Below are 24,364 nucleotides of genomic sequence, written 5' to 3' on the forward strand. Positions count from 1 at the left end.
TTGCCATGGCTGTACAGGGATTCATGGAAGATTTACCTAGACTTGCATGTTGCCATGGCTGTACAGGGATTCATGGAAGATTTACCTAGACTTGCATGTTGCCATGGCTGTACAGGGATTCATGGAAGATTTACCTAGACTTGCATGTTGCCATGGCTGTACAGGGATTCATGGAAGATTTACCTAGACTTGCAAGTTGCCATGATATATAGAGGCTTTATATATATTAAAGTTATATATTTTTAAAATCATGCTCCAAATGTGACGCAACAGTCATCACCATGGTAATCTCAAACAATATAACTTAAAAGCAGAATTTTATTCTTAGCAAAGAATGCTTTTCAAGTATTTTCCAGAAATGGTGTCACAGCTAAAAAGATTTAAGAGGTCATTAACATAATCATGTATATCTCATACTGTTTGTTGACTTTCTTGGGAATGGCAATATTCTGGTGCTTCAGAAAGTGTTTTTTTTAACAATTACAATCAAATCTCTTTATAATATGCCACCATTTTTGCATTAAAACAGGGTATGGCGATAATTTGAGGGGATCTTACTTATACAGGAAATCTTAAGAAAACAAGAAAGAATTGATATTGAAATATGTTGGCTGTAAATGAGGTAGCAAATGAAACCATGGGCATTAAATCGAGGTTTTACTGTATAATCTATATTTCAAAACACAATTTGTCTTCAGCTAATGACTGAAATAATAAATTAACTAGAAAATGTCTTAAAGACATGAATGCCTCTGCTCCAATACAAATTAGAATCATTATTTCACAAACATCTATCAATAGTAATGGTGACCTTGGCCTTGAACTTTGATCCCTAAAATACAAACTTATTTGAGTAATTTTCATACTTTTGATAGATGTCACTGAATTGGTTGACATTTCTATAAATAGTTATGATGCCCTTAACCTTTGACCTTGGAACCCTGAATTATGCAGACATTCAAGGTATTTTCTCATATTTTAACACTGTTAAAAGTCCTGTCAAGATCCATTACGAAATGAAATCTCGAGCAATGAAACAGCATCAATCGGAATAAAATGAAAAGGACACTACAGGACAGGAAAAGACACCACATGCTTCTCCCATAAAATGAAGTGTATAAAAATTGTTTATTGCAATGACAAAATGAAATAGATTTGCAATCACTGGCTGATTGTGAAATTAATATTATTTCCATTAGGTCTGTTTGCCATAAATTCTCATTATTAGCTTCAGATTTGGGTGTAAAAGTATAAAAAGGCTAACAAAGATATTATGTTGCAAATACCCAAGTGAAGGCTTGCTGGCAATAACTCATGTTCAACCTAACCAAAATAAGGCTTGCTGACAATATCCCATGTCTCACCAAACAAAAGTGAAGGCTTGCTGACAATATCTCATGTTCAACCTAACCTAAGTTAAGGCTTGCTGACAATATCCCATGTCCCACCAACCCAAGTGAAGGCTTGATGGCAATATCTCATGTTCCACCAACCCAAGTGAAGTCTTGATGGGAATATCTCATGTTCCACCAACCCAAGTGAAGGCTTGATGGCAATATCTCATGTTCCCCCAACCCAAGTGAAGTCTTGATGGCAATATCTCATGTTCCACCAACCCAAGTAAAGGCTTGCTGACAATATCTCATGTTCCACCAACCCATTTTAGTGAATGTGTTGTCTTGTGATGCAATTCCAGGAGAGTCATTTACAGGCAGGTAAGGGAAGTGTTTACGGCACACTGTCACGCAATAGATGGTCTATGGTACATGATGTACAGGGAAATCTCCAATCTTATTGCACAATAATGTAATTTCTGCAGTTCCAATATGAATTGAAATGTCTGGCTACCAGAGATTGTGATATGCTTGGAGTCTATATTAAACCTCGTTTTGACTTATCCTCTGTACTCCTAATGCATAGTGGTAATAACATGTCCACATATGGCAAGGAGGTAATACCTTATCCAAATATGGCAAGGAGGTAATACCTTGTCTAAATAAGGTAGGACTGAGGCACCATCTCCAATAAGTCATGGAAATGACACCATACCCTAATACTCAAATAAGGAAAGGGAGTTTATAATACTATGTTCAAACACCTTATTAAGGTGTTCCTTTGCTAAGCATGGTGGCAAATCACATGCTACCCCGATATTATTGATTATGTTGTGAAAGGATATGACTGTATTGGTGTTGTCCGTGCTATAATGACAGGGTCTGGTTACTTTAATATAGCCACCATTACTCTAGCTAACTTCCCTTCCAGTCCTTTAACTTAAGTTGTCCCGGCCTTCGATCTACCTAATGTTCCAATTCACCTAGTATTGACCACTCCCTTCTTTACCTTGTGTCAACTCCTCAGTCTCTCCCTTTACCTAATATTGGCCCCTCTCATTTTACCTTATATTGACCCCTCTCATTTAACATAATGTTGACCCCTCTCATTTTACTAAATGTTGACCCCTCTCATTTAACCTTATGTTGAATATCGACAATTTCCTGTGTTACATTAAAGTGACTCCTACCCCTTCACCTAATGTCTACCCCTCTCATTTTACCTAATACTGACCCCTCTCATTTAATCCAATGTTGACCCCTCTCATTCTACCTAATGTTGACCCCTCTCATTTTACCTAATATTGACCCCTTTCACATAATCCAATGTTGACCCCTCTCATTTTACCTAATATTGACCCCTCTCATTTAATCCAATGTTGACCCCTTTCATTTTACCTAATGTTGACCCCTTTCACTTAATCCAATGTTGACCCCTCTCATTTGACCTATTATTGACCCCTTTCATTTAATCCAATGTTGACCCCTCTCATTCTACCTGATGTTGACCCCTCTCTTTTACCTAATGTTGACTCCTCTCATTTTACCTAATATTGACCCCTCTCATTTTACCTAATGTTGACCCCTCTCATTTTTACCTAATGTTGAATAATGACAATTTCCTGTGTTACATTAAAGCGACTCCTATCCCTTCACCTGATGTCGACCTCTCTCCTTTCCCTTATGTGTACTGCCGTTTAGCAAATGTTGACCCTTTCACCTTATTGTCCCCTCTCCTTTACCTAGTTTTGATCTGTTCCCTTCACCTGTTGTTGATCTATCTCCAACTTATTTTGACCACTTCCCATTTACCTATTGCTGACCACTGCTGTTTCCCTGGAGTTGACCAAAGTCTCAATATTAACACTATATGCAGAAGACATTCAACTGTAGCGGTGTCACTATAAGCCTGAAAAGTCTCACAATATATGGAAATACAGATGGAATGTATTGCGATATGTATCTTGATAAATTATATTATTATAGGAAAAAGGTGCTCTATTCAAAAGGAGATTGTTGTAAGAATGATATCAAACTGACCTATATATATATATTATATGGATTGTGCAGATTTACAATTTTTTGTTAAACTAACCATTGATTATGAAATCTCAGCTAATTCCCTCCCACCTTCAGTAAAAGCCTCTGTATGGTTATTGGCCTATCTGTTAGGATGTGTAGTAATTGACAAAGTGAAAACACACGAGCAAACACATAAAGAGAAGCTTCTAAAAAATATTGTGTTACAGCAATATCCCGTTTCTATATTGGAATACTTTATGATATGCCTGTGTTTGCAATATATACCGGTTTTCCAATACATTATGTCAACCGTATCCCACTATAAAGACTATTAGACAAAATAGCTACATATCAAGGGTTAAATCTATACCTTTAACTCATTCACCCCTGAAGACACATTTGAACTTTTTCAATTCAATGGTTGGAAAAGTTCATTATGAAAATTTAGGAGTGAATGAGTTAAACGTGACAGATTAAAAGCCTGCAATGCTGTTGGTATAAATCACACACCATCGTACTATGCCATCTCTTTATGTCCAATCAATACCTGCTACAGTGACTGTTCTTTCCTCCTTTTACTAGTTGTTAAAAGAAAAAAAATCTGCTTTTAAAAAATCAATACACTTTTAAGGTGAGGCTTTGCCACAATGGCTAACTTACATCCCATAAACGATGGCTGTAGGAGGCGCTGACACAAGGAAATTAAATACGCAAATGATAGATAAGAACTTCCTACAACTTATATCAAAGAAGATTTTTTTTTATTAAATGTTTCTCCACAGGCGAAAATAACTGCTCTGTTTATTCCACATACTAAAACATGATAGAATAACTTTATCAAAGAGAAGGTCTGAATTTCTTATATCGACCTAGACTAAATAAAGAATCTTCGTTGTGGATCCTTAAGAATAAGGCAGAGTATTGCAACCAATCCGCGGTCCCCCTACTTCCAAACATATGATATAAAAAATGAACAAAGTGTCATAACTAAAGAAAGTTGGGTACAAGTATGGTTTTATGTGTGACACTTCGCCCTAACAAAAAGTATTTATACAAAATATGGCAATTGTAGGTGACAAGACATACGAGATATGTCATAAAGTGATAAATGGTGAACAAAGGGCCATAACTCTGTAAATAGACAGGCATGAAACCTGATTTGAGTACATTATATTCCACCATCCAAATGGCTATTTGCATGCGAAATTTGGCAATATGATTGAGCATATGATTGGGACATTTTCCCGACAATATGATGCAGTGACTGAAAGATTGCAAACCTAAAATCCCTTCCGGTAATATTTGTGGGGAACTCAAATTATCATCAGTGCACATCCATATAGAAAAACTATACTATTTTAGACCTAACCAGTGCATGTTCACACCAATTTTAAATGAGTGCAGCTCATTCCAAAATAGCTGTTATATACACTTTCTTCAACTAAGATGATAAATAATGTTGAAGGCATGGGATATTCGAACCAGCTAAAAAAAATGGCCATTGGGTGTATATAAAGGATGGGCACTAACATCAAATGTGGTAATTATAATTAATCTCTCAAAATTTCAAAGTTACAAAGTTTTTCTACCTGGTTCATAATTCATGCACTAATTTGTACAAGTTCATTACTTACATGCCAAATGATTCATTCCAAACAGGGTTGAGGGTTGCTTTCTGTGTTTTGGTCTTTTGCTTGCCTCCTTTAGAGGACTCGACTGGAATAACTTTGACCTTCACATATGGATCAGCTAAGCCATTGGGGTCCATAGGAATTAAGTTCCTTGCTTCTCTCACTGAAAAATGAAAGGAGAAATAAAGTTACGATCAATACTGTACTTGAAAAGTTTTCCTATTTTTTGAAAGGTTCAATACTGTACTTGAAAAGTTTCCATATTTTTTTAGATGATTTTCCATCCTCATTTTTTACTTTAGAAATCAGGAGAATCTGTACATCTTGCTTTTTAACTTAAATTAGTTTGATTTGCTACAAAGAACAACATACAATACAGGATTTTATGCTATTATTTTGTAATACAGGGGCCATTCTAAGCACCTATTAGACATTTTATCCTATTATTTTGTAATACAGGGCCATTCTAAGCACCTATTAGACATTTTATATTATTATTTTGTCATACATGGGTCATTCTAAGCACCTATTAGACATTTTATACTATTATTTTGTCATACAGAGGCCATTCTAAGCACCTATTAGACATTTTATACTATTATTTTGTAATACAGGGGCCATTCTAAGCACCTATTAGACATTTTTGATGATGCAACATGGATTCTCCCCGTAACAATTTTTAAATATTGGCAAGTGTGACTACCTGATATTGCCTTGCAAAACATTCATATTTCATAAACTGAAACAAAATGCAACATACACAGTAAATAATTGCATAGAAAACAGCTACCTTGATTACTGATGAATTGAACCAAACCTAGGAAAACAAGGAAGTATTTTAGGAACACTAGAAAGTACTTTAGGAAAACTAGGAAGTACTTTAGGAAAACTAGGAAGTACTTTCGTAGAATAAGTACAACCAAAATTGTGTCTAAAAATCGAAAAGAAAGAAGTCAACTCATAACAATGGACACAGCCAATGAAAAGACATCAACTTATCACCATGGATACAGCCAATGAGAGGAGTCAATTCAACAATGTTTTGACCAATGAGAGGTCGACTAATTACACGATGGACATGACCAATGAGGGGAAGTCAATACGGACAGTCAATAGAGGAAACTTCACACTTTCCATGGACATGGCCAATGAAAGGAGACACCTTATCATGGATTCGATAAATGAGAGGTAAATTCATTACCATAGAGACAGCAAATATAAATATGGGAATCATCAGTCTTACATTTTACAATGTATCTATGGGAACAACAAAAAAATGGTCTGGCATCATATCTATGGGTTCAATTAGTATTACGATACATATAGGGGTAAATTTCATATTACACTTTATAAGATATATAAACAGTTTTGTACAAAATGGACAAAACTGATTAATATCTACATTGATTTCATATTCTGTCAGAAATTACATTTTTCTGTTATCTGAAGAATATTATAAATGGTTCTTTAGTTCTGATAAGAATGTGATCCATGCCATATACAGATTCCATCAAACTACATCCAACCCTCCATCACGTGTTACAACAGGAATGTTTGTTACCCACAAATAATTCAATACCGACAGAAACAACCTCAGATAAATGAGAATAAAGTGCTTCAAAAGATTTTAAGCATGATAATGTATCAATTTCAAAACAAAAAAATCCTTAAAACACAGCATTAAGTCAATTCAAAATGGACTCCACAGTGCTGTCTTAAACATATAAAAGATATCATTCGGAAGACAGGAGAAGGAGGATAGATATGTGACGGACATGCTACCGTGTTAGTAAGACGGGTGAGGTAGGATAGATATGTGACAGACATGCCACTGTCTGACTAACGTATGTCTGACACACAATGTTGACTGATACCATCTATCTATCACACACACAAGATCCTGCACAGATTAATAAAACTCAATATAAAGAATTTCTGCCCAAATTCTAATGTATGTTTAAATGACATAACATCATGAAACCGTCCAGGGTACAGCACCAGAAGCACTGATTCTGTTATATTGGGGATCTGTATTGGGATTTATTAGGATAATGTTTTCTTTTCAAAATTGATTTTACTTCAGGGCCATCAGGTGGTGCAGAGGAGTCTGGTAGCTGGTATTTTGTATCAGGGTAACACATATACACGAAGATTTCTTAAACTGTGAGCTTGCTACCACGGAAAATTGAAACTTGCGATAATTGACAACTTTTTTAACTTGCAATGATTGGCTAAAACGGTCTAAAGCTGCAGTGACCAGTGTTAGAAATGTGACATTACTATAAATCACTGCAGGTTAAAATGTCAGCTTATCAATGCATGTTGACACCTGAGTAATCACTGCACATTTTTATGACTATCCAAAACCTTGCTGACATCAGAAACCATCTGCATTTCAACAGGAAACCTTCTCTACCGAAGCCTAAATCCAGATCTTTACGAAATCTCTATAAATCAAATTCAAACAAGAATTCTAGATTTATTCAACGTACAGCCTATACGAGACATCTGTTAGCTGAAGTTTTCATCATGGCAACTTAATTTATTCTCTTTGTGATTCATAACAGAGTTTTTATTTGACAAATATCACACCATCCACTGACTATGAGTAAATTAATCAATCTGGATACCTAATATAATATTCTATATCGTCTGTCGCATCAAAGGAAAACAGATTATTGCTTATCAGAGATGAAGAATTTAAACATTTTAGTTTCTTCTTAGTCAACAAATGATGGCTGCTTTGTATAACACACCTTACAACATCATCACCAATTCGACATTGCAGAATTTGTAAGTCCTAATTTTGAATGTACCAAGGTGATTTTTTTGTTCTGTTTGTGTTTTACATCCTATTAACAGCTATGGTCATTTAAGGACATGCCAGGTTTTGGTGGTGGAGGAAAGCCGGAGTTCCCAGAGAAAAACTATTGACCTACGCCCAGTACCTGACGAATGCCCCACGTTGGTCTCGAACCAGCGACCCAGTGGTGGAGGGCTAGTGATAGCAGAATGTCAGACGCCTTAACCACTTGGCCATCCAGCCCCTTTGTACCAAGGGGGAAAAGTCACATGTTTGATGAATATTTTAGGTAGTACCTTATAAGCCATACTTAAGTAAGACATGGACAAGGATTGTCTCAGGGTTGTATGGTTTTGACTCTGACCTTGCTCACTAAAGGTCTTTTCTTGATACAAAGATGTCAATGGTTTTGTCAATAAAGATTTTTTGGTGAAGATCGTGGCATGTATACATGAAACTGTACTCATGCTTGAATTCAGATTCTGTGCTCAAGCAAAATTCCTTATTCCATAACAGCTTCTCCAAAAAAAAACACTTTTTTAAATGATTTTGAGTATCTTTGAAAAGATATTTAATGATTTCTATTTTGACTGTGTCACATTTACAAGTTACAAGAAAGTTGGTTCCAGCACAACATTCATGCTTGAATACAAAAATATGTTCATACTAGTGTGGGCTTTGGATTAATACGTACCAGGTGTGACAATTTTAAACAAATACTTAATACATCATTCCCTACTATCCAACTATAAAAGCAGCCAATATACCAATAAATTAATAAGTACAAGAGGTAAACAACCAAATCAATGTCACATCACCAAATGGCTATATCTTGTTTGTATATGTTATTTCTGTGTTGATTACATAATAAATACTCCTATCTGCCATACCTGGATCACACCTGTTGAGTTTTGAACACCAGAAACTGAGGAGCCAGGGTTATCTCCCTTTACATAGCTACAACAGGTGTATACTGTAATAATTACTTGCCAGGTGACGGCTTAATACCTAACTAAACAATTTAACGTATCCCCCATTTGAAAAGTTCTGAAAATAAAATCAGTATATTGGTGATGAGAATTTAGGTTTACAGTTTTAAGATAACTCAGAAGAAAAGCAACTATATACTGAAATGAGAATAATGACTTGGGTTGTGTTAACACAATTTGATATCTCCCTGATACGAGAACAATCAATGTATAATGATCACCCTGGGATCGTACCACTCCTCAATCACTCCAGCGATCTGGGGCTGAACTTGACTTCATGTCCTAATGCCCGACAAGGGACAGATATCTGTCCCTGGATAGCCTGTAATTCTGACCACACGGGACGGATATATGTCCCTGGATAGCCTGTAATTCTGACCACCGCTAACCTGTCAAATCAGCTACTAAGTTCTTAGCTTCTGGAATAACAAATGTCCATAAACTACTCTTCAGTAATAATTACAAGTGACGTGTGATAGAAATAATTCGGAACAATTTGCCTGTATAATTGGATAAAATATGACTGGTTTGCTGGACACCGGAAAGACTTATATTCCCAAAGAAATCCACGACCGACAGGCACTTATATCAATCTGTTGTATGAACTGACTATGACACCTGACAACCGTGATAAATATAGGTCTGCTAAAATCATATACAGTGAAGGGACATTTTGTATCCATGGAAACCAACATTAATGTCAAGGGATATTTTGAAGTCTTTGAAATCATAGTCACGGTTGGGGGACACGGTTGGGGGACATTTTGTGGTCTTTGAAAGCATGCAGATTGGAGAGTCATTTGGTAATCTTAGGTTTACACACATTTGATTGAGGGACATTTTGCAATCTTTGGTCATATTCACAATTTAGGGAAATTCTGTAATCTGTGGTTTAACACACAGCTGAGGGACATATGCTGTCTTTTGAAAAAAACACAGATATTAATTAAACGGACAGTTTGAAGTCTTCGTAGACACACAAAGTTGGGGAACAGTTTAAGGTCTTCGCAAACATCTAACGATTGGAGTGCGAGACTCACGAAATTTACTTCAGAAAAATACCTCACGGCCCGAGACATATTTCTCACGAATTTCTATCGGTCTCACGAAAAGAAGCAAAGTTTGGTATCTTAGTGAATAAATAATAGCTACATGGATGCACACTGACCTTGGTCTCCGATATCGCTAGAGGTCTAAAATCACAGGGTAGCCCCTTAAATAACTGGCCGGGCCAATTAGCAGCATAGGGACATTTTGAAGTCTTTTGTTATACACAAAGCCGAGTGACATTTTTGTAATCTTTGGAAATAAGCTTTTCATTTTACCATTGCATCTTTCATACAAGATGAACATATTTTTTTTCATTTAGAAAATATTTCATTTTTGGTTTCAGATTACTGTATCGTTTTCATCATCTATCACATTATTTCACTTTACGTTTTATTTTCTTCAAGAACCCCTTCCCCATCCCCCTTCGTTTTTATATGGTTTGCCTTTGCAATATTTGCTTTTCCTCAACGTACATACATACCAATTCCTGCTCCACCGGCCCCTCCCCCAAAGATTTACCTTCCTCTCATCTGATTAGCTGTACCAATAAATGCACTAATGATGTTATCAAGTCTCTTTGATCCCAAGTTCAAGTTTTAGATTTATATTTCCTTAAGTCATCAGACTTATCCAATAAATAAACCTTTGACTATGTGCTGCCTTTTTTTATTTTGCTAAGTGACTGCAGAAGCTAGTGGCGGTGTGCAGAAACTCTGTAGATTGCCTGCTAAAAGGATCCCTGTTTTCACTCTATTTAAAATATTTAAAATGTTTTGAAAAAAAATAACAAAAAGCTGCATATGATTAATGTTTTATTCCGCAAATCATTTATCAGGTGTGGATTGTGGTAAACTAAAGAGTACAAGAGTACGAGTGTTATTGGGCTATAAACATGTCTGCACTCGTTGAACCTGGTAATTGGGAGGCCTGTAGTATGCTGAGTGGGTATTACACACAGGGTTGATAAGCTACGGCTGCTGTTGTTGTGTTTTATGTTGTATCTGATACAGTAAGTAACCAGGAATGTGTGAGGTGGGACCATTTAACATCAGCCTATAAAGGCTTCCCTCTGACCCTTCCATTCATGGTATACCACCAAGGGTTCTTTTATCTAGAGAACAACTGGAGCACTACAAATTGTTTATTTACAAACACCCAATAACAATACAGGTGCCCTACCACAGGGAAGTTGACAAGATAAAAATGTGCATATTTTAACCAAAATCCCTGGACAAACAGCAAAATATCTTTCACCGATTTTTGATATCAGAAAATTTAAAACCCGCTATTCAGTAAAAAGAAACTTTTGCCTCATATATTGATAAATTTATGAATATCATGTTGAATATTATTCCATCTCTAATGAAAGTTACAGTTTGCAAGTCAATATAATCAAAGTGAGTAAGACCTTTTGGAGGGAGTGCTAGAAATTCTTGAAAAAATTGTGAAACATCTTGGAAAGTATGGTATGTTGATGCATGCACAAGTAGTTTTAATAAATCCAAATTAAGAAATATAATTCGGTTATACGGTTTTATTGGAATTAATGACAAATGAAGTGAAAGTTTCTTTTTTTTTTCCTTCAAAAATATATGTATCATTTTGTTAGCTGTCTGTTGTTGATTAATTTTTAATACTAGAACGATTAATTCTAACCGTGTGTGAAATATCTTTGATTCTTATTTCATCTTACAGCAAAGAAATGAATGACTATTCCCTAAAAAGATATCAAATACACACAATACTGATCACCAACTTTTACTAGCAGGAAATGTGTAGGAGAGAATATGTGTATTTCTTTATCACCATTGTGATGTGTGAAATCTAGAGTTGATAAAATAGACAAAACTGAAACAAAAACTTCCCGTCGGATAGTTCTGTCCAATATCACTGAAGTTTTGGGAATAATTGTACCTGCATTTTCAAATTTTACACAACAGATGCCAACTTTACCGCTAAGAATGTGTTCTGTCTATGTATGTTACGCAAGTGTGTTATGTTCAGTGAAACCCTCACACTCTCTATTCATAAAAAGAGTCCATACAGATACTATAAGAGACGATATAGGTATACAAAAGGAAACACGAACCGACAAACTAAAAATATCAGCTTGAACAGGTACGGATATTTAATCTCACCACCTTTACCACTTAGTCTCTCTAGTTACCCTAACTGTGTAGAAGTACATACAATATACACATGTTCGCACAGATATCACTTACATAACAAACATAAAACATAGAGCAAAAACATTTTCAAAGCAATTGAACAAGCACATCCAATTTTCGATGGCAAGCAGTTTTACAGCAATTTTTCTTAAGGATCCCTGTCCCACTGTACTCCGTTATTTTATATATACAGTAACCTCCCCTTAATTTCGTTTCGCTATAACTGTAGCAGAGGTAGGCCAGGACACTTTTGTTGACCAGGTAGCTCAGTCGGCTACAGTGACAGTCTAACAATCTCAGGTCCATGGTTTGAATGCCGGTCTAGTCTCGCTGAAATTTTTCCTCTCAGAACACTATATTGTTGATTATGTACGTTTCATTTATTTCACCTAGGTTTTTTTATATAAAAGTCCTGCAAGGTAATGGGTTTTTTTTTTTTCAGATTTGATTTAGCAAAGATTTTGTCATGATGAAAGCAAAATGCAGTTATAGTTTTAGGGGTCCTTAAAGTCAGTGCTAACAGCATTTGAAAATGGCTACCAAATATAACATTGCCTGAAGTAAATGCTATATAATGTATCGTATTTAATGTCACTGTAACGCTTCAGTGATCTGTAATTTTTCTTGGAAATCTGCGAACCATTTTGTCATCAATTTGGAGTAATTTCTAGTGAAACAAGAAGAGTGTGACCGAGTCGCAGGTAAGTAATCAGCCCACAGAGAACTTGAATTATTAACATATAAACTAAACGCACTGTTGTTATTGATCGACTCGTTTAATTAAATTATCCTAGCAAATCAATATACCAATCAAATAAAAAAAAACTCCATGAATAGACCTCATCTACAAATTTCATTCTGAAGCCATTACTAGAAAGAGTAAGGTCCAATTTCATAAGACCTCGATCCCCGCAGTTACGACGAGTGATTCACGGAGCGGACACTTTTCAATCGCCTATACTTTCAACACAGAACATATTTTCATTTCACTTCCACATAGCAATTTCCTAGCTCTTTGTAACTGTTTCTCGTCTTTCTACACGTTATTGATTTCAAAACAGTAATATGCCCTGGTAGTTTTTTATTTCTTGCCAAGTTGTCACAGAATGCCAATTCTATCTATCTATACATAGCAATCAACATGCCAGGTTTCCTACGCAGCATCAGTACCATGATAGATAATATTTTAATGGGCTAATATTGTGCATGTCAACTTAGCCTGTGTACAGGGATTTGTCGAGGATTTCCAGTAGCAAGGAAGTCCTACTTGGACAAAAACGTAAACAGGCTGACAGACTTTTCCAATAACTAATGGTTTATACTAATAAACAACCAGTGTTTATTGGTCACCAATTTGTTAATATATCATTATCAAAATTATAGAAACATAGGAATTGACCATTTCATTATAACAATGACAGATAATATAGGTTTGGCATTATAGTGAAGTAAACTGTCAGAGTATACTGACCATATATCTTTTATGATAAAGTACATAATGTCAGAAATAAGATATTGTATAGAAAGATATTGACTCTGTGACCATCACAAATAGTGCTGACAATGTCAATTAATATGGAAAGTTTATTTTATCGCTTTCAGGAGGAGAAAATTATACCGACCATGACAGTTTATAGAGGCAAAACATTGAAAATCACAACTGTTACTATGACAGTAAGCTTTGTTACCATGACAACTGTTGCTATGACAGTAAGCTTTTTTCCCATGACAACTGTTGGTATGACAGTAAGCTTTTTTACCATGAGAACTGTTGCTCTGACAGTAAGCTTTGTTACCATGACAACTGTGGCTATGCCAGTAAGCTTAGTTACGATGACAACTGTTTCTATGACAGTAAGCTATGTTACCATGACAACCGTTGCTATGACAGTAAGCTATGTACCCATGACAACTGTTGCGATGACAGTAAGCTTTTTTCCCATGACCACTGTTGCTATGACATTAAGCTTTGTTACCATTACAACTGTTACAATGACAGTAGGCTATATTACCATGACGACTGTTTCTATGACAGTAGGCTATATAACCATGACACCTGTAACTAAGACAGTTTGATACATAACAATAACAACTGTTACTAATACAATAAGCTATGTAACCATGACCACTATTACTACGACAGCATGTTGTGTAACCATGATAACTATTACTACGACAGGATGTTGTGTAACCATGATAACTATTACTACGACAGTATGTTGTGTAACCATGACAACTGTTACTTAGACAGTTAGCTACATAACCATGACAACTGTTCATATGACAGTACGCTACGTAACCATGACAATTATTAATGTCACAGTATGTTATGTAACCATGACAACTGTCACTAAGACAATAGGCTATGTAACAATGACAAATGTAACTAAGACAGCTGGCTACATGACCTTGACAACTGTTGCTATGCCAGTAGGCTATATAACCATGACAACTGTTTCTATGACAGTAGGCTATGTAACCATAACAACTGTTCATATGATAGGCTACATAACTATGCCAACTGTTACTAAGACAGTACACTATGTAACCATGACAACTCTTACTCTGACAGTAGACAAGGTACCCATGTGTGTCTGTCTAATTTGTCACCATTAGGACAGCAGAAAGGAAACCCCCTGATTCTGTATAGTATCCAACATAAGACACTTCTTACAGTCATAAAGTAAACTGATTCTGGTCCCCAAATGTTCAAGTGAAACCTAACTATGGCAACTGTTTGCTTGATGACAATAGACTACATACCCATAATCACCATCTTCTGGCCTTCCATGTTGACCTTGATGTAAATCCGACCTCTCCTCTCCGTGTGGTCCATACCACACAGCTGTGGCACATTCTTGTCACATCTTTTATGGACGTTCATATCACATGCTGTAAACACAGAAATCAAGAAATTGTTATATTGATACATGAAATAACATAATCTAATATATAACTTTATATTTAAAACATGTTCCATTACAATCTCTTTCAGTGAGATTGTATTTTTTCAATATTTTCAAATGAATTTGTTTTTCACGTTTTGTTATAGACTTAAACACACAGGTTAATAAATGCTTCAAATTATTGAATTTGTATGAACCAATTTCTGTCCTGGCTTCAACAAGACACTAATAAAGTCTTGCAGAGCCCACAGATCTCAGCATAACATTCATCAATCACACTCATTTTTTTATGTTATTGCTTACATTTATTTATCACATAATGTACTGTGTTATCCAGTGAATATACCCATGTCATATTTATTTGCATATTAACCCATGTTATATGACCTATCAGCCCTGTGATTGGTTGTAAGTTTCAATTGTGACGTCACGCCTAGGACAAGTACATGACGTCACAGACTTACGCACTGGAGTTAAAATGGCGGCTTTTTACATTTCAAGGTTGCATTAAAATCGTCGATTCACACGAATAAATGCCACAAATCTTGATTATGTGATAAAAAGGATCTTATACTCGTTTTCATTTCATATGAAATTTATGAAACTCATGTAAGATCCCATATATAACACATTTAGAGCATTTTATTGTTTCAAATTCATTAACCGTTTCACCCCTATGAAACTTTAGTAAACTCTTCCATGCATTAATCGGGATGAGTCCATTATGGTCGACAGTGGTGAAAGGGTTAAGATATATATCCTATCTGGAAGGGTGAACAATGGAGTACAGATGGACAGATATACACTGTAAACAATGTAAGTACTGTAAAACTAGGAGTATATGGAACACCGACAGGTTAGCAAGGGCCTTGCCATATGCCTTATCTTACCCTCCATTATCTGTTTTTAGTAATATATAGTTACCTTGACCTTCGTCCTTTGCCTGGAAACATATTGAACCTCTATTGCACATCAAAATATCACAGTTATCACGGTGTATCACTGTGTCAAATTTCAAAAACGTTTATCATTTGGATTCAAAGATAAGGACAGTATTTTTTATGGGCTATTTTTGGTAACAGTGACCTTGACCTTAGAAATGTTTTTAAATCACTTTTGCACATCTACTTATCACAGTGTATTCCCAAATCAAATTTCCAAAAGATAAGTAATTTGGATTCTGAAATAATCTCTGGAAACCAAAGTGTGGATGGACCAACTCACATGGACAATTAATGGACACTGATTACTATAGGGCCCCCTCATCACAGACAGACAATACGTTATGGAGAAAGTTGGACACCAATATACTGATCTGTCCTCCTTGATGGTTAGCATATTCATATCGTCAGTAATTTCCTATAGAAACCAGACTATATCTTGATGCTTCTTCTTAGTGAATAAAGGTGAGGAAAGATCTGGTTTTGTTGATCAATATTATTGATAAAAAAGGACTGTACTGATTATCTTGACATACAATGAGTAAAATGAGTTTAGGGAGTTCTGTATATCAACCATGCCAAAGAGACCACCTTTCTGTACCAAGAGATACATTTTAAAAATTTTCATTGTATTTTTATTTATTTTTTCCTGAAAATGGTCTCTGAATGCTTGGCTGTACTTCTGTAATGTTTACAGGATTATCAACCGTGGCTGAAGTGACCTTTGCAATGCACCTTCCGTAATTGTCTACCAGTACTAGTCTCTGTCATGACACGTTAGTGCCCTAATACCAGAGTGTGTATACAATACAATGCCAGATGCATAAAGGTATTCCTGAACCCTTTAATGTCCAATAAGGAAATATATACGTACACTTGAGTGCACATGGTCCTAGAATATATGGCTCCCTCAGGAATAGGTGTGTCCGGTACTACCGAAGTTTTAGTACAAGATTGTGAATGTATATGACATTAATACTTCTTCTATATCTCTGCCACGATGGCACAACAACCAGTGGAAAGTGTGACTCTATACCCCAGTGAGGAGTTAAGACATTTTATCTTGGTTGATATTTTAGATGTTTGCTGGAAAAATACCCAGCTTTTGTTTAAATGACTGTATCAACATTTGTTTTTCGCTGGAGAAAACAACTATCGTCACAGAAAGGAAGTTCTTGTTACCTTCAGTGCAAAAAGAACACGTTAAAACCTCTTCAATTCCTAGAACCCTTCCAGTTACACTTACTTCACTGATATTGATCAATCTATTAGAATATTAAAAACACCAAAAGTAAAATTATTTTAATATATCTTTTTCCACCTTGGGGGTCAAAGAGAAAATCTCAACCCAGGGGGCAATAGTCTTCTATAGCTAGCCTGAGGCTGTACCGAGGGCCAGACCTTTATGATTATCTTACCAGGAGGCTGTACCGAGGGCAAGACTTTTATGATTATCTTACCACGAGGCTGTACCGAGGGCCAGACCGTTATGATTATCTTACCACGAGGCTGCACCGAGGGCCAGACCTTTATGATTATCTTACCAGGAGGCTGTACCGAGGGCCAGACCGTTATGATTATCTTACCAGGAGGCTGTACCGAGGGCCAGACCGTTATGATTATCTTACCAGGAGGCTGTACCGAGGGCCAGAACTTTATGATTATCTTACCACGAGGCTGTACCGAGGGCCAGACCTTTATGTTTATCTTACCAGGAGGCTGTACCGAGGGCCAGACCTTTATGATTATCTTACCACGAGGGCTAAGATCTTTCGGTATTTAATCCTTATGTTGGTAATTATTATTTTTTCTCCTACATCAAATACAAGTGGTAATTTCATGAAATGTAGGCTTTGATTTCCTCATTTCCAGCAGATCATAGTTATTTTCCATGAGCTGCTTTATTGTCGATGTGACATCATTGCATTATTGACGTAACGTTATACAATTGTTATGACAGGGGAGGATTCCCCCTTGTTAACTCTAGAGTCTGATAGAAATATTTTTCCTTGACCGGCAGTGTAGATATCTCTGTCTAATGAAGGAGAAAAAAATATCTTTATGATTTTAACCAGAAAGCATTTATTAAGATGTCTGTTAAAAATTCCTTGAGCTAAATCTGCTAGATAATACCTTCTCCCAGGAAATGTTAGATACATGTTAAGGGCATAAGGGTAAGCGACTCCACGAAAGACACCACAGAAATAGGGTACAATTATGTCACTAACCTTCCTAAGAACGGGGACTTACAAGTACACGGGCATATATATAAGGAAGAGGAAATAGTCACCCTGGAAAATCGGTTCTCACATGCAGATAATTATAATTGTACCGATGAAAAACAATTTATTACACTGCCAACATTAATCTTCCTTGCCATAATTGTTTTTGGGGGCACCTGGGAAGATTTCCCATTAACAAATCTTACAAATACACTTGGGCGCTGTGTCTGACACTCCAATATATCAGCGTACCCTGAAGGACCCTTTACAAGGACGACGCCACAATCTGGTTAGGTATGTTACTTTATACGTGTCAGTGCACAGGCCAGTGACAGAGCGAAAAAAATCTGATCTCCATTAATACGCTTCGAAGTCACATTTTATTGAAAAATTATAGGGCTTTTCTTTTTCTAAAGTTGCCATTTTTCCTCCATTACAAGCACGTGAATCGTGGGTGAAATTTATTTACAGTGGAAAAGTAAACGGGATTTATCGGAGGAGACCTATGCGACCAATGAGGTATAAGACATCCTTCACCCAGCTCTTTACATAGACATCTGATGCCACAGATACCCATGTAAGTCAATCACAGACAGAACGTGTCATAGGCTAGCATACATTCCACATCATTCCCCCACCCAATTGGACTATTAGGCAGTTTCCATTCGGTAATTGAATCCGCTGCAAAGCTCTCCCCGTGACAGGCTCTCCCGTAGCCCCAGTGTATGGTGCTGCTGTATAGCAACACATTAGGCTTTTGTTCTTGGAATTCCGTATAAGTAAATGGACAACGGTGTCCTATCGGCACAGAAAATGGTGTCTGTCCTTCCAATTACTCACAACATCCCCTTGTACATCAGCGTAAATCACACCCAGCCCATGCAAATTAACAAACCACAAACATATAGCCATGTTTATCATTATTGAGCTATTACGATATCACTACTGTAAATAGAGTTCAGTGTATACTCCGATGTTGGTTCCATTTACGGATTATCAGATTATTACTATACCATACAACTGCCACAGTCATTGAGGTCTACGAGACGGAGAGATAATATCCCCGTTGTGTATCCGATAATTAGGACAAAAATGCGTTGGCGTCCAAATGGTCAACTTCAGCATTACGATAAAATTTAATTAAATTAGATTTTCATATAAAATACTCATTAAAACTAATTTTTTCTAACTTTGTACATAAACCTGTCAAAATCTCAACAAAGTTAAAACAGAAAACTGTCACCAACAAAGTTGCACTATATTCTGTTGAAATCGTAACAGAGAGGTCATTATTTTTCAATGCCTTCGCCAAGAGTCGAACCCGGGACCTCTGGATTATCAGTCTTTCAATAGGATACAATTGGATACAGTAGGATAAATAATGGATGCAGGCAGACACTCTGCCTCTATATCCATATCTTAATATATTTTATACGTATTTAGAAAATATTATTCAAAAATGCCTCCACTAGGAGTCAAACCTGGGACCTCTGGGTTAACATTGCTACAGTCTTACGCTCTACCGAATGAGCTTAGAGAAATTCTTCCTAGCCAAGTGGGTAGGGAGTGGCTTGTTTTACCAGGGTGACACAGTAATCAGATAATTTTCATCATCAGAATATTAAGAAAAATGAAAAATATAGCTAACGTATCAAACTTTATTTTTCATAACTATTTTCGAAATACTGTGGTTAAGGCAATGTGATGTGTGTGTCGGTTAGGTTGTCAAGCCCTTCACACACTGTCACAAACACACCACACCTCATCCAATGTCATGTGTGTGTCGGTTAGGATGTCAAGCCATTTACACACATTGCTGTCACAAACACACCACACCTCATCCAATGTCATGTGTGTGTCGGTTAGGATGTCAAGCCATTTACACACATTGCTGTCACAAACACACCACACCTCATCCAATTATCATGTTTTGTTGGAGAACAATACGAGAAATTGCCATTTCAGCGGAAGACAAGGCAATGCCTCGGTGATGAAGCAATTATCTGACCATTCCTTTTGTGACTGACTTCATCACTTTGCTGCGACAGCTGTTTGGACAATTTGTGTCCACTGTTTGTGCTAGCTGACCAGGGCCCGATTGCAATACATGGTCAGTCTCCGTCAGCAAACAAACAAATGCCATAGTTGCAAAATATATTCAGCTTAGTATTTACAAACTCAGTGATCAAGGATCAATACTTGTATGAAAGAATGCTTCTGAACGCATTCACCCCTGAAGACACATTTGAACTCTTCTTATTTAAAGGTTGGAATAGTTCATTATGAAATTTCAGGGGTGAATGAGTTTAAGAATGTTCAATTTTGAATGCTCATGCGTGCAAACAAGACTGTTAAGTGACCTAAAAAGGCTGAAAGCGTTCAACGACAGATTTCAATATGGTAGTTAACGAGTCAGAAATATATTAACGTTCCAATATAGGAAAACAGGCTAGGCATATCTTTCATGGAAACGCTTACAATTCCATTTTTCCTTAACTGTAATATTCACCTGGAATTCTCTGAATTTACATAAAGTTGCTTTAAACTGTTGACTTTAGAAGAGACACTGAGACTTGGCTAGAGTGTTTTCACGAGTGAAGGACTGGTTACGACACGTCTGCAATCATCGCGTTTGGACCGACTTGTTAGCAACTTACACATTATGATAATATTTTAGTGCTTAAATGGGTCTCCTTGTATGATCTATTAATGCATTTTATCTTAAATTATTGGAGAATGTTTCCTGGGTAACTGTCGTTGTTCTCCCGATAATCCTTCCTTGATGGCAAAAGAGCTGTAATTTATCCCTTATTTACCGAGACGGCTCATCATAAAGAGTATAGTTGAAGCTTATTTACTGGAGTGCCATTGTTAGTCATAGCTTACCTTACATATTTAGTCTCGTCTATTTAAACACTTCTGAAATATAGGAGAGTGTATCAACACTTCTGGAGCTTATAATCATAAAGAATATGCTGTAATATTTTGCTGATCTTTGCTCTTTTTTAGGTACTCAAGTCTTTACTTGCAGAACAGAACTGTAAATCTATGAGGAAGAGCTTCTGCAAAGCATTTTGCAAATAAATCCCAAGGTTTGGCATTTATTCTGCAATAACTAGTTCAGTGCGGTTGACAATTAAATATTTCTGGATCGAAGCTATTACTATAGAGGATTTTTTGGGGGGGGTTTCTGCTCCAGCTGGTGTTTGTTATAGATAGCAAGGACCACTTAATACACACACCAAAGTATCCAGACTAACAAGGTTCTACTATACACACAAACCAAAGTATCCAGACTAACAAGGTTCTACTTTACACAGAAACCAAAGTATCCAGACTAACAAGGTTCCACTATACAAAAACCAAAGTGTCCAGACTAACAATGTTCCACTATACAAAAACCAAAGTGTCCAGACTAACAATGTTCCACTATACAAAAACCAAAGTGTCCAGACTAACAAGGTTCCAGTCTATACACACAAACCAAAGTGTCCAGACTAACAAGGTTTCACTATAGACACAAAAAATTGAGTCCCTTGACTGACAAAGTTGCAAGATAAACCCATCTGGATAAACATTCTAGCTGAGTTAAGACCTTTAGCTTATGATCACCCAGTAGATAACATACATTTCAACCTTTCGCCTTACAACACTCATACAACTGACAACTCCCAGGAACCCTAAACAAATATCACTCAATGGTTTTGATAGGACAACAAAATCCACACAAAATATCATTGGCTTACAAACCCTGTGGTATTAAAACGGTAGTGTCAAAACAAGGTACAGCAAAATTGTGAAAATGATGAAACATTCTTGGCCAATAATTGTTAATAGTTTGGCCTGTTTGCCCATGGAAAAACAATCCACTATTCTAATTTGTCTAGTAACTGTCATTTATGCTAGAAATTAGCTTACAACAAACAGAAACAAAAGTATTGTTGATTTGTTTGAATTTTACATACTACAACACACTAGCATATATCACTGTCATATATGAGGCATTTATTTTAAAACATTTAAGATATAGTAAATTCTCACAATCAAAATCCAATTAAAACTTACGATTAAATTCTCAAATAACAAAAGAAGTACACCTTCAAAAACTAGCAGCCATAATTTTAGAAAAATTTTAAGCTCATTGGCCTTAAAAACTTTGATGTAATGATATTACAATATCAATTTTGAAATGTTTCTAAACCGTTTTACAATAAATGTCTCAAGATCCTCGGGAGCTCCAACAGAGTGATATTTGGTCGAGGAAATTCGCTGTAATTGCAATAGATAATCAATTAGTTAGCTGAAAAAGTGCTTCCATTTGTCAGTTTCTCAAAGTGTCTGAGGTGAATAGCCTCCGAGGGACCCGCTCTCCTAGGCGTTATCAAATAACACAAGGAGTTTATGGCAGAGTCGTCAGTATCCTAGTCAGTGCTAACCTGGACACAGCTATCAAGGGACCTGGTTCACCAGGCGAGGGACAGTCATAAAACAACAGCAAAGGAAATGTGATAAATGTGATGAAATTCTAGAGAAAAGATAAAACTAACCAGGACTAGTGTATACACTAAGTAAAAGTCTAACTACAACAAGTGTATAGCCGTCTCCTAACTACAACAAGTGTAAAGCTGTCTCCTAACTACAACAAGTGTATAGCTGTCTCCTAACTACAACTAGTGTATAGCTGTCTCCTAAATACAACTAGTGTATAGCTGTCTCCTAACTACAACAAGTGTAAAGCTGTCTCCTAACTACAACTAGTGTATAGCCGTCTCCTAACTACAACAAGTGTAAAGCTGTTTCCTAAATACAACTAGTGTATAACTAACTCCTAACTACAACAAGTGTAAAGCTGTCTCCTAACTACAACAAGTGTAAAGCTGTCTCCTAAATACAACAAGTGTATATCCGTCTCCTAACTACAACAAGTGTATAGCTGTATAGCTGTATAACTGTCTCCTAACTAGAACAAGTGTTTAACTGTCTCCTAACTACAACAATTGTATAGCTGTATAACTGTTTCCTAACTACAACAAGTGTTTAACTGTCTCCTAACTACAACAAGTGTAAAGCTGTATAACTGTCTCCTAACTACAACAATTGTATAACTGTCTCCTAACTACAACAAGTGTATACCTGTATAACTGTCTCCTAACTACAACAAGTGTATAGCTGTATAACTGTCTCCTAACTACAGCAAGTGTATAGCTGTATAACTGTCTCCTAACTACAACTAGGGTATAACTGTCTCCTAACTACAACAAGTGTATAGCTGTATAACTGTCTCTTAACTAAAACAAGTGTTTAACTGTCTCCTAACTAAAACAAGTGTTTAACCGTCTCCTAAATACAACAAGTGTATAGCTGTATAACTGTCTCCTAACTAGAACAAGTGTTTAACTGTCTCCTAACTAAAACAAGTGTTTAACCGTCTCCTAAATACAAAGAGTGTATAGCTGTCTCCTAACTACAACAAGTGTATAGCTGTCTCCTAAATACAACTAGTGTAAAGCTGTCTCCTAACTACAACTAGTGTAAAGCTGTCTCCTAAATACAACAAGTGTATAGCCGTCTCCTAAATACAACTAGTGTATAGCCGTCTCCTAAATACAACAAGTGTAAAGCTGTCTCCTAAATACAACTAGTGTATAGCTATCTCCTAAATACAACAAGTGTAAAGCCTAAATACAACTAGAGTAAATCTGTCTCCTAACTACCACTAGTGTATAGCTGTCCCCAAACTACAACAAGTGTAAAGCTTTCTCCTAAATACAACCAGTGGATAGCTGTCTCCTAACAACAACACATGTAAAGCTGTTTCCTAAATACAACAAGTGTAAAGCTTTCTCCTAAATACAACTGGTGTATAGCCGTCTCCTAACTACAAATAGTGTATAGCTGTCTCCTAAATACAACAAGTGTATAGCTGTCTCCTAACTACAACACATGTAAAGCTGTCTCCTAACTACAACTAGTGTATAGCTGTCTCCTAACTACAACAAGTGTATAGCCATCTCCTTACTACAACTAGTGTAAAGCTGTCTCCTAACTACAACAAGTGTAAAGCTGTCTCCTAAATACAACTAATGTTTAACCGTCTCCTAAATACAACTAGTGTATAGCCGTCTCCTAACTACAACTAGTGTTTAGCCGTCTCCTAACTACAACAAGTGTATAGCCGTCTCCTAACTACAACTAGTGTATAGCCGTCTCCTAACTACAACAAGTGTATAGCCGTCTCCTAACTACAACAAGTGTAAAGCTGTCTCCTAACTACAACTAGTGTATAGCTGTCTCCTAA

General features: G+C 36.4%; 1 protein-coding gene across 4 annotated transcripts in view; it reads right to left on the minus strand.

The window, feature by feature from the left end:
- The window catches only part of LOC110451208 (calcium-dependent protein kinase C-like), a 168,303-nt gene that overhangs the window by 53,449 nt on the left and 90,490 nt on the right, over nt 1-24,364 (minus strand). For all 4 annotated transcript variants that reach the window (XM_021499095.1, XM_021499092.1, XM_021499094.1 and 1 more), the window contains 2 exons: nt 14,761-14,889; nt 4,991-5,150 (listed from right to left, as the gene is read on the minus strand). In XM_021499095.1, coding sequence (XP_021354770.1) covers nt 4,991-5,150; nt 14,761-14,889 — 289 coding nt within the window. The remainder of the gene's footprint in view (nt 1-4,990; nt 5,151-14,760; nt 14,890-24,364) is intronic.

This window comes from Mizuhopecten yessoensis, unplaced genomic scaffold (assembly GCF_002113885.1).
Source record: "Mizuhopecten yessoensis strain PY_sf001 unplaced genomic scaffold, ASM211388v2 scaffold5877, whole genome shotgun sequence".
Lineage (NCBI taxonomy): Eukaryota > Metazoa > Mollusca > Bivalvia > Pectinida > Pectinidae > Mizuhopecten > Mizuhopecten yessoensis.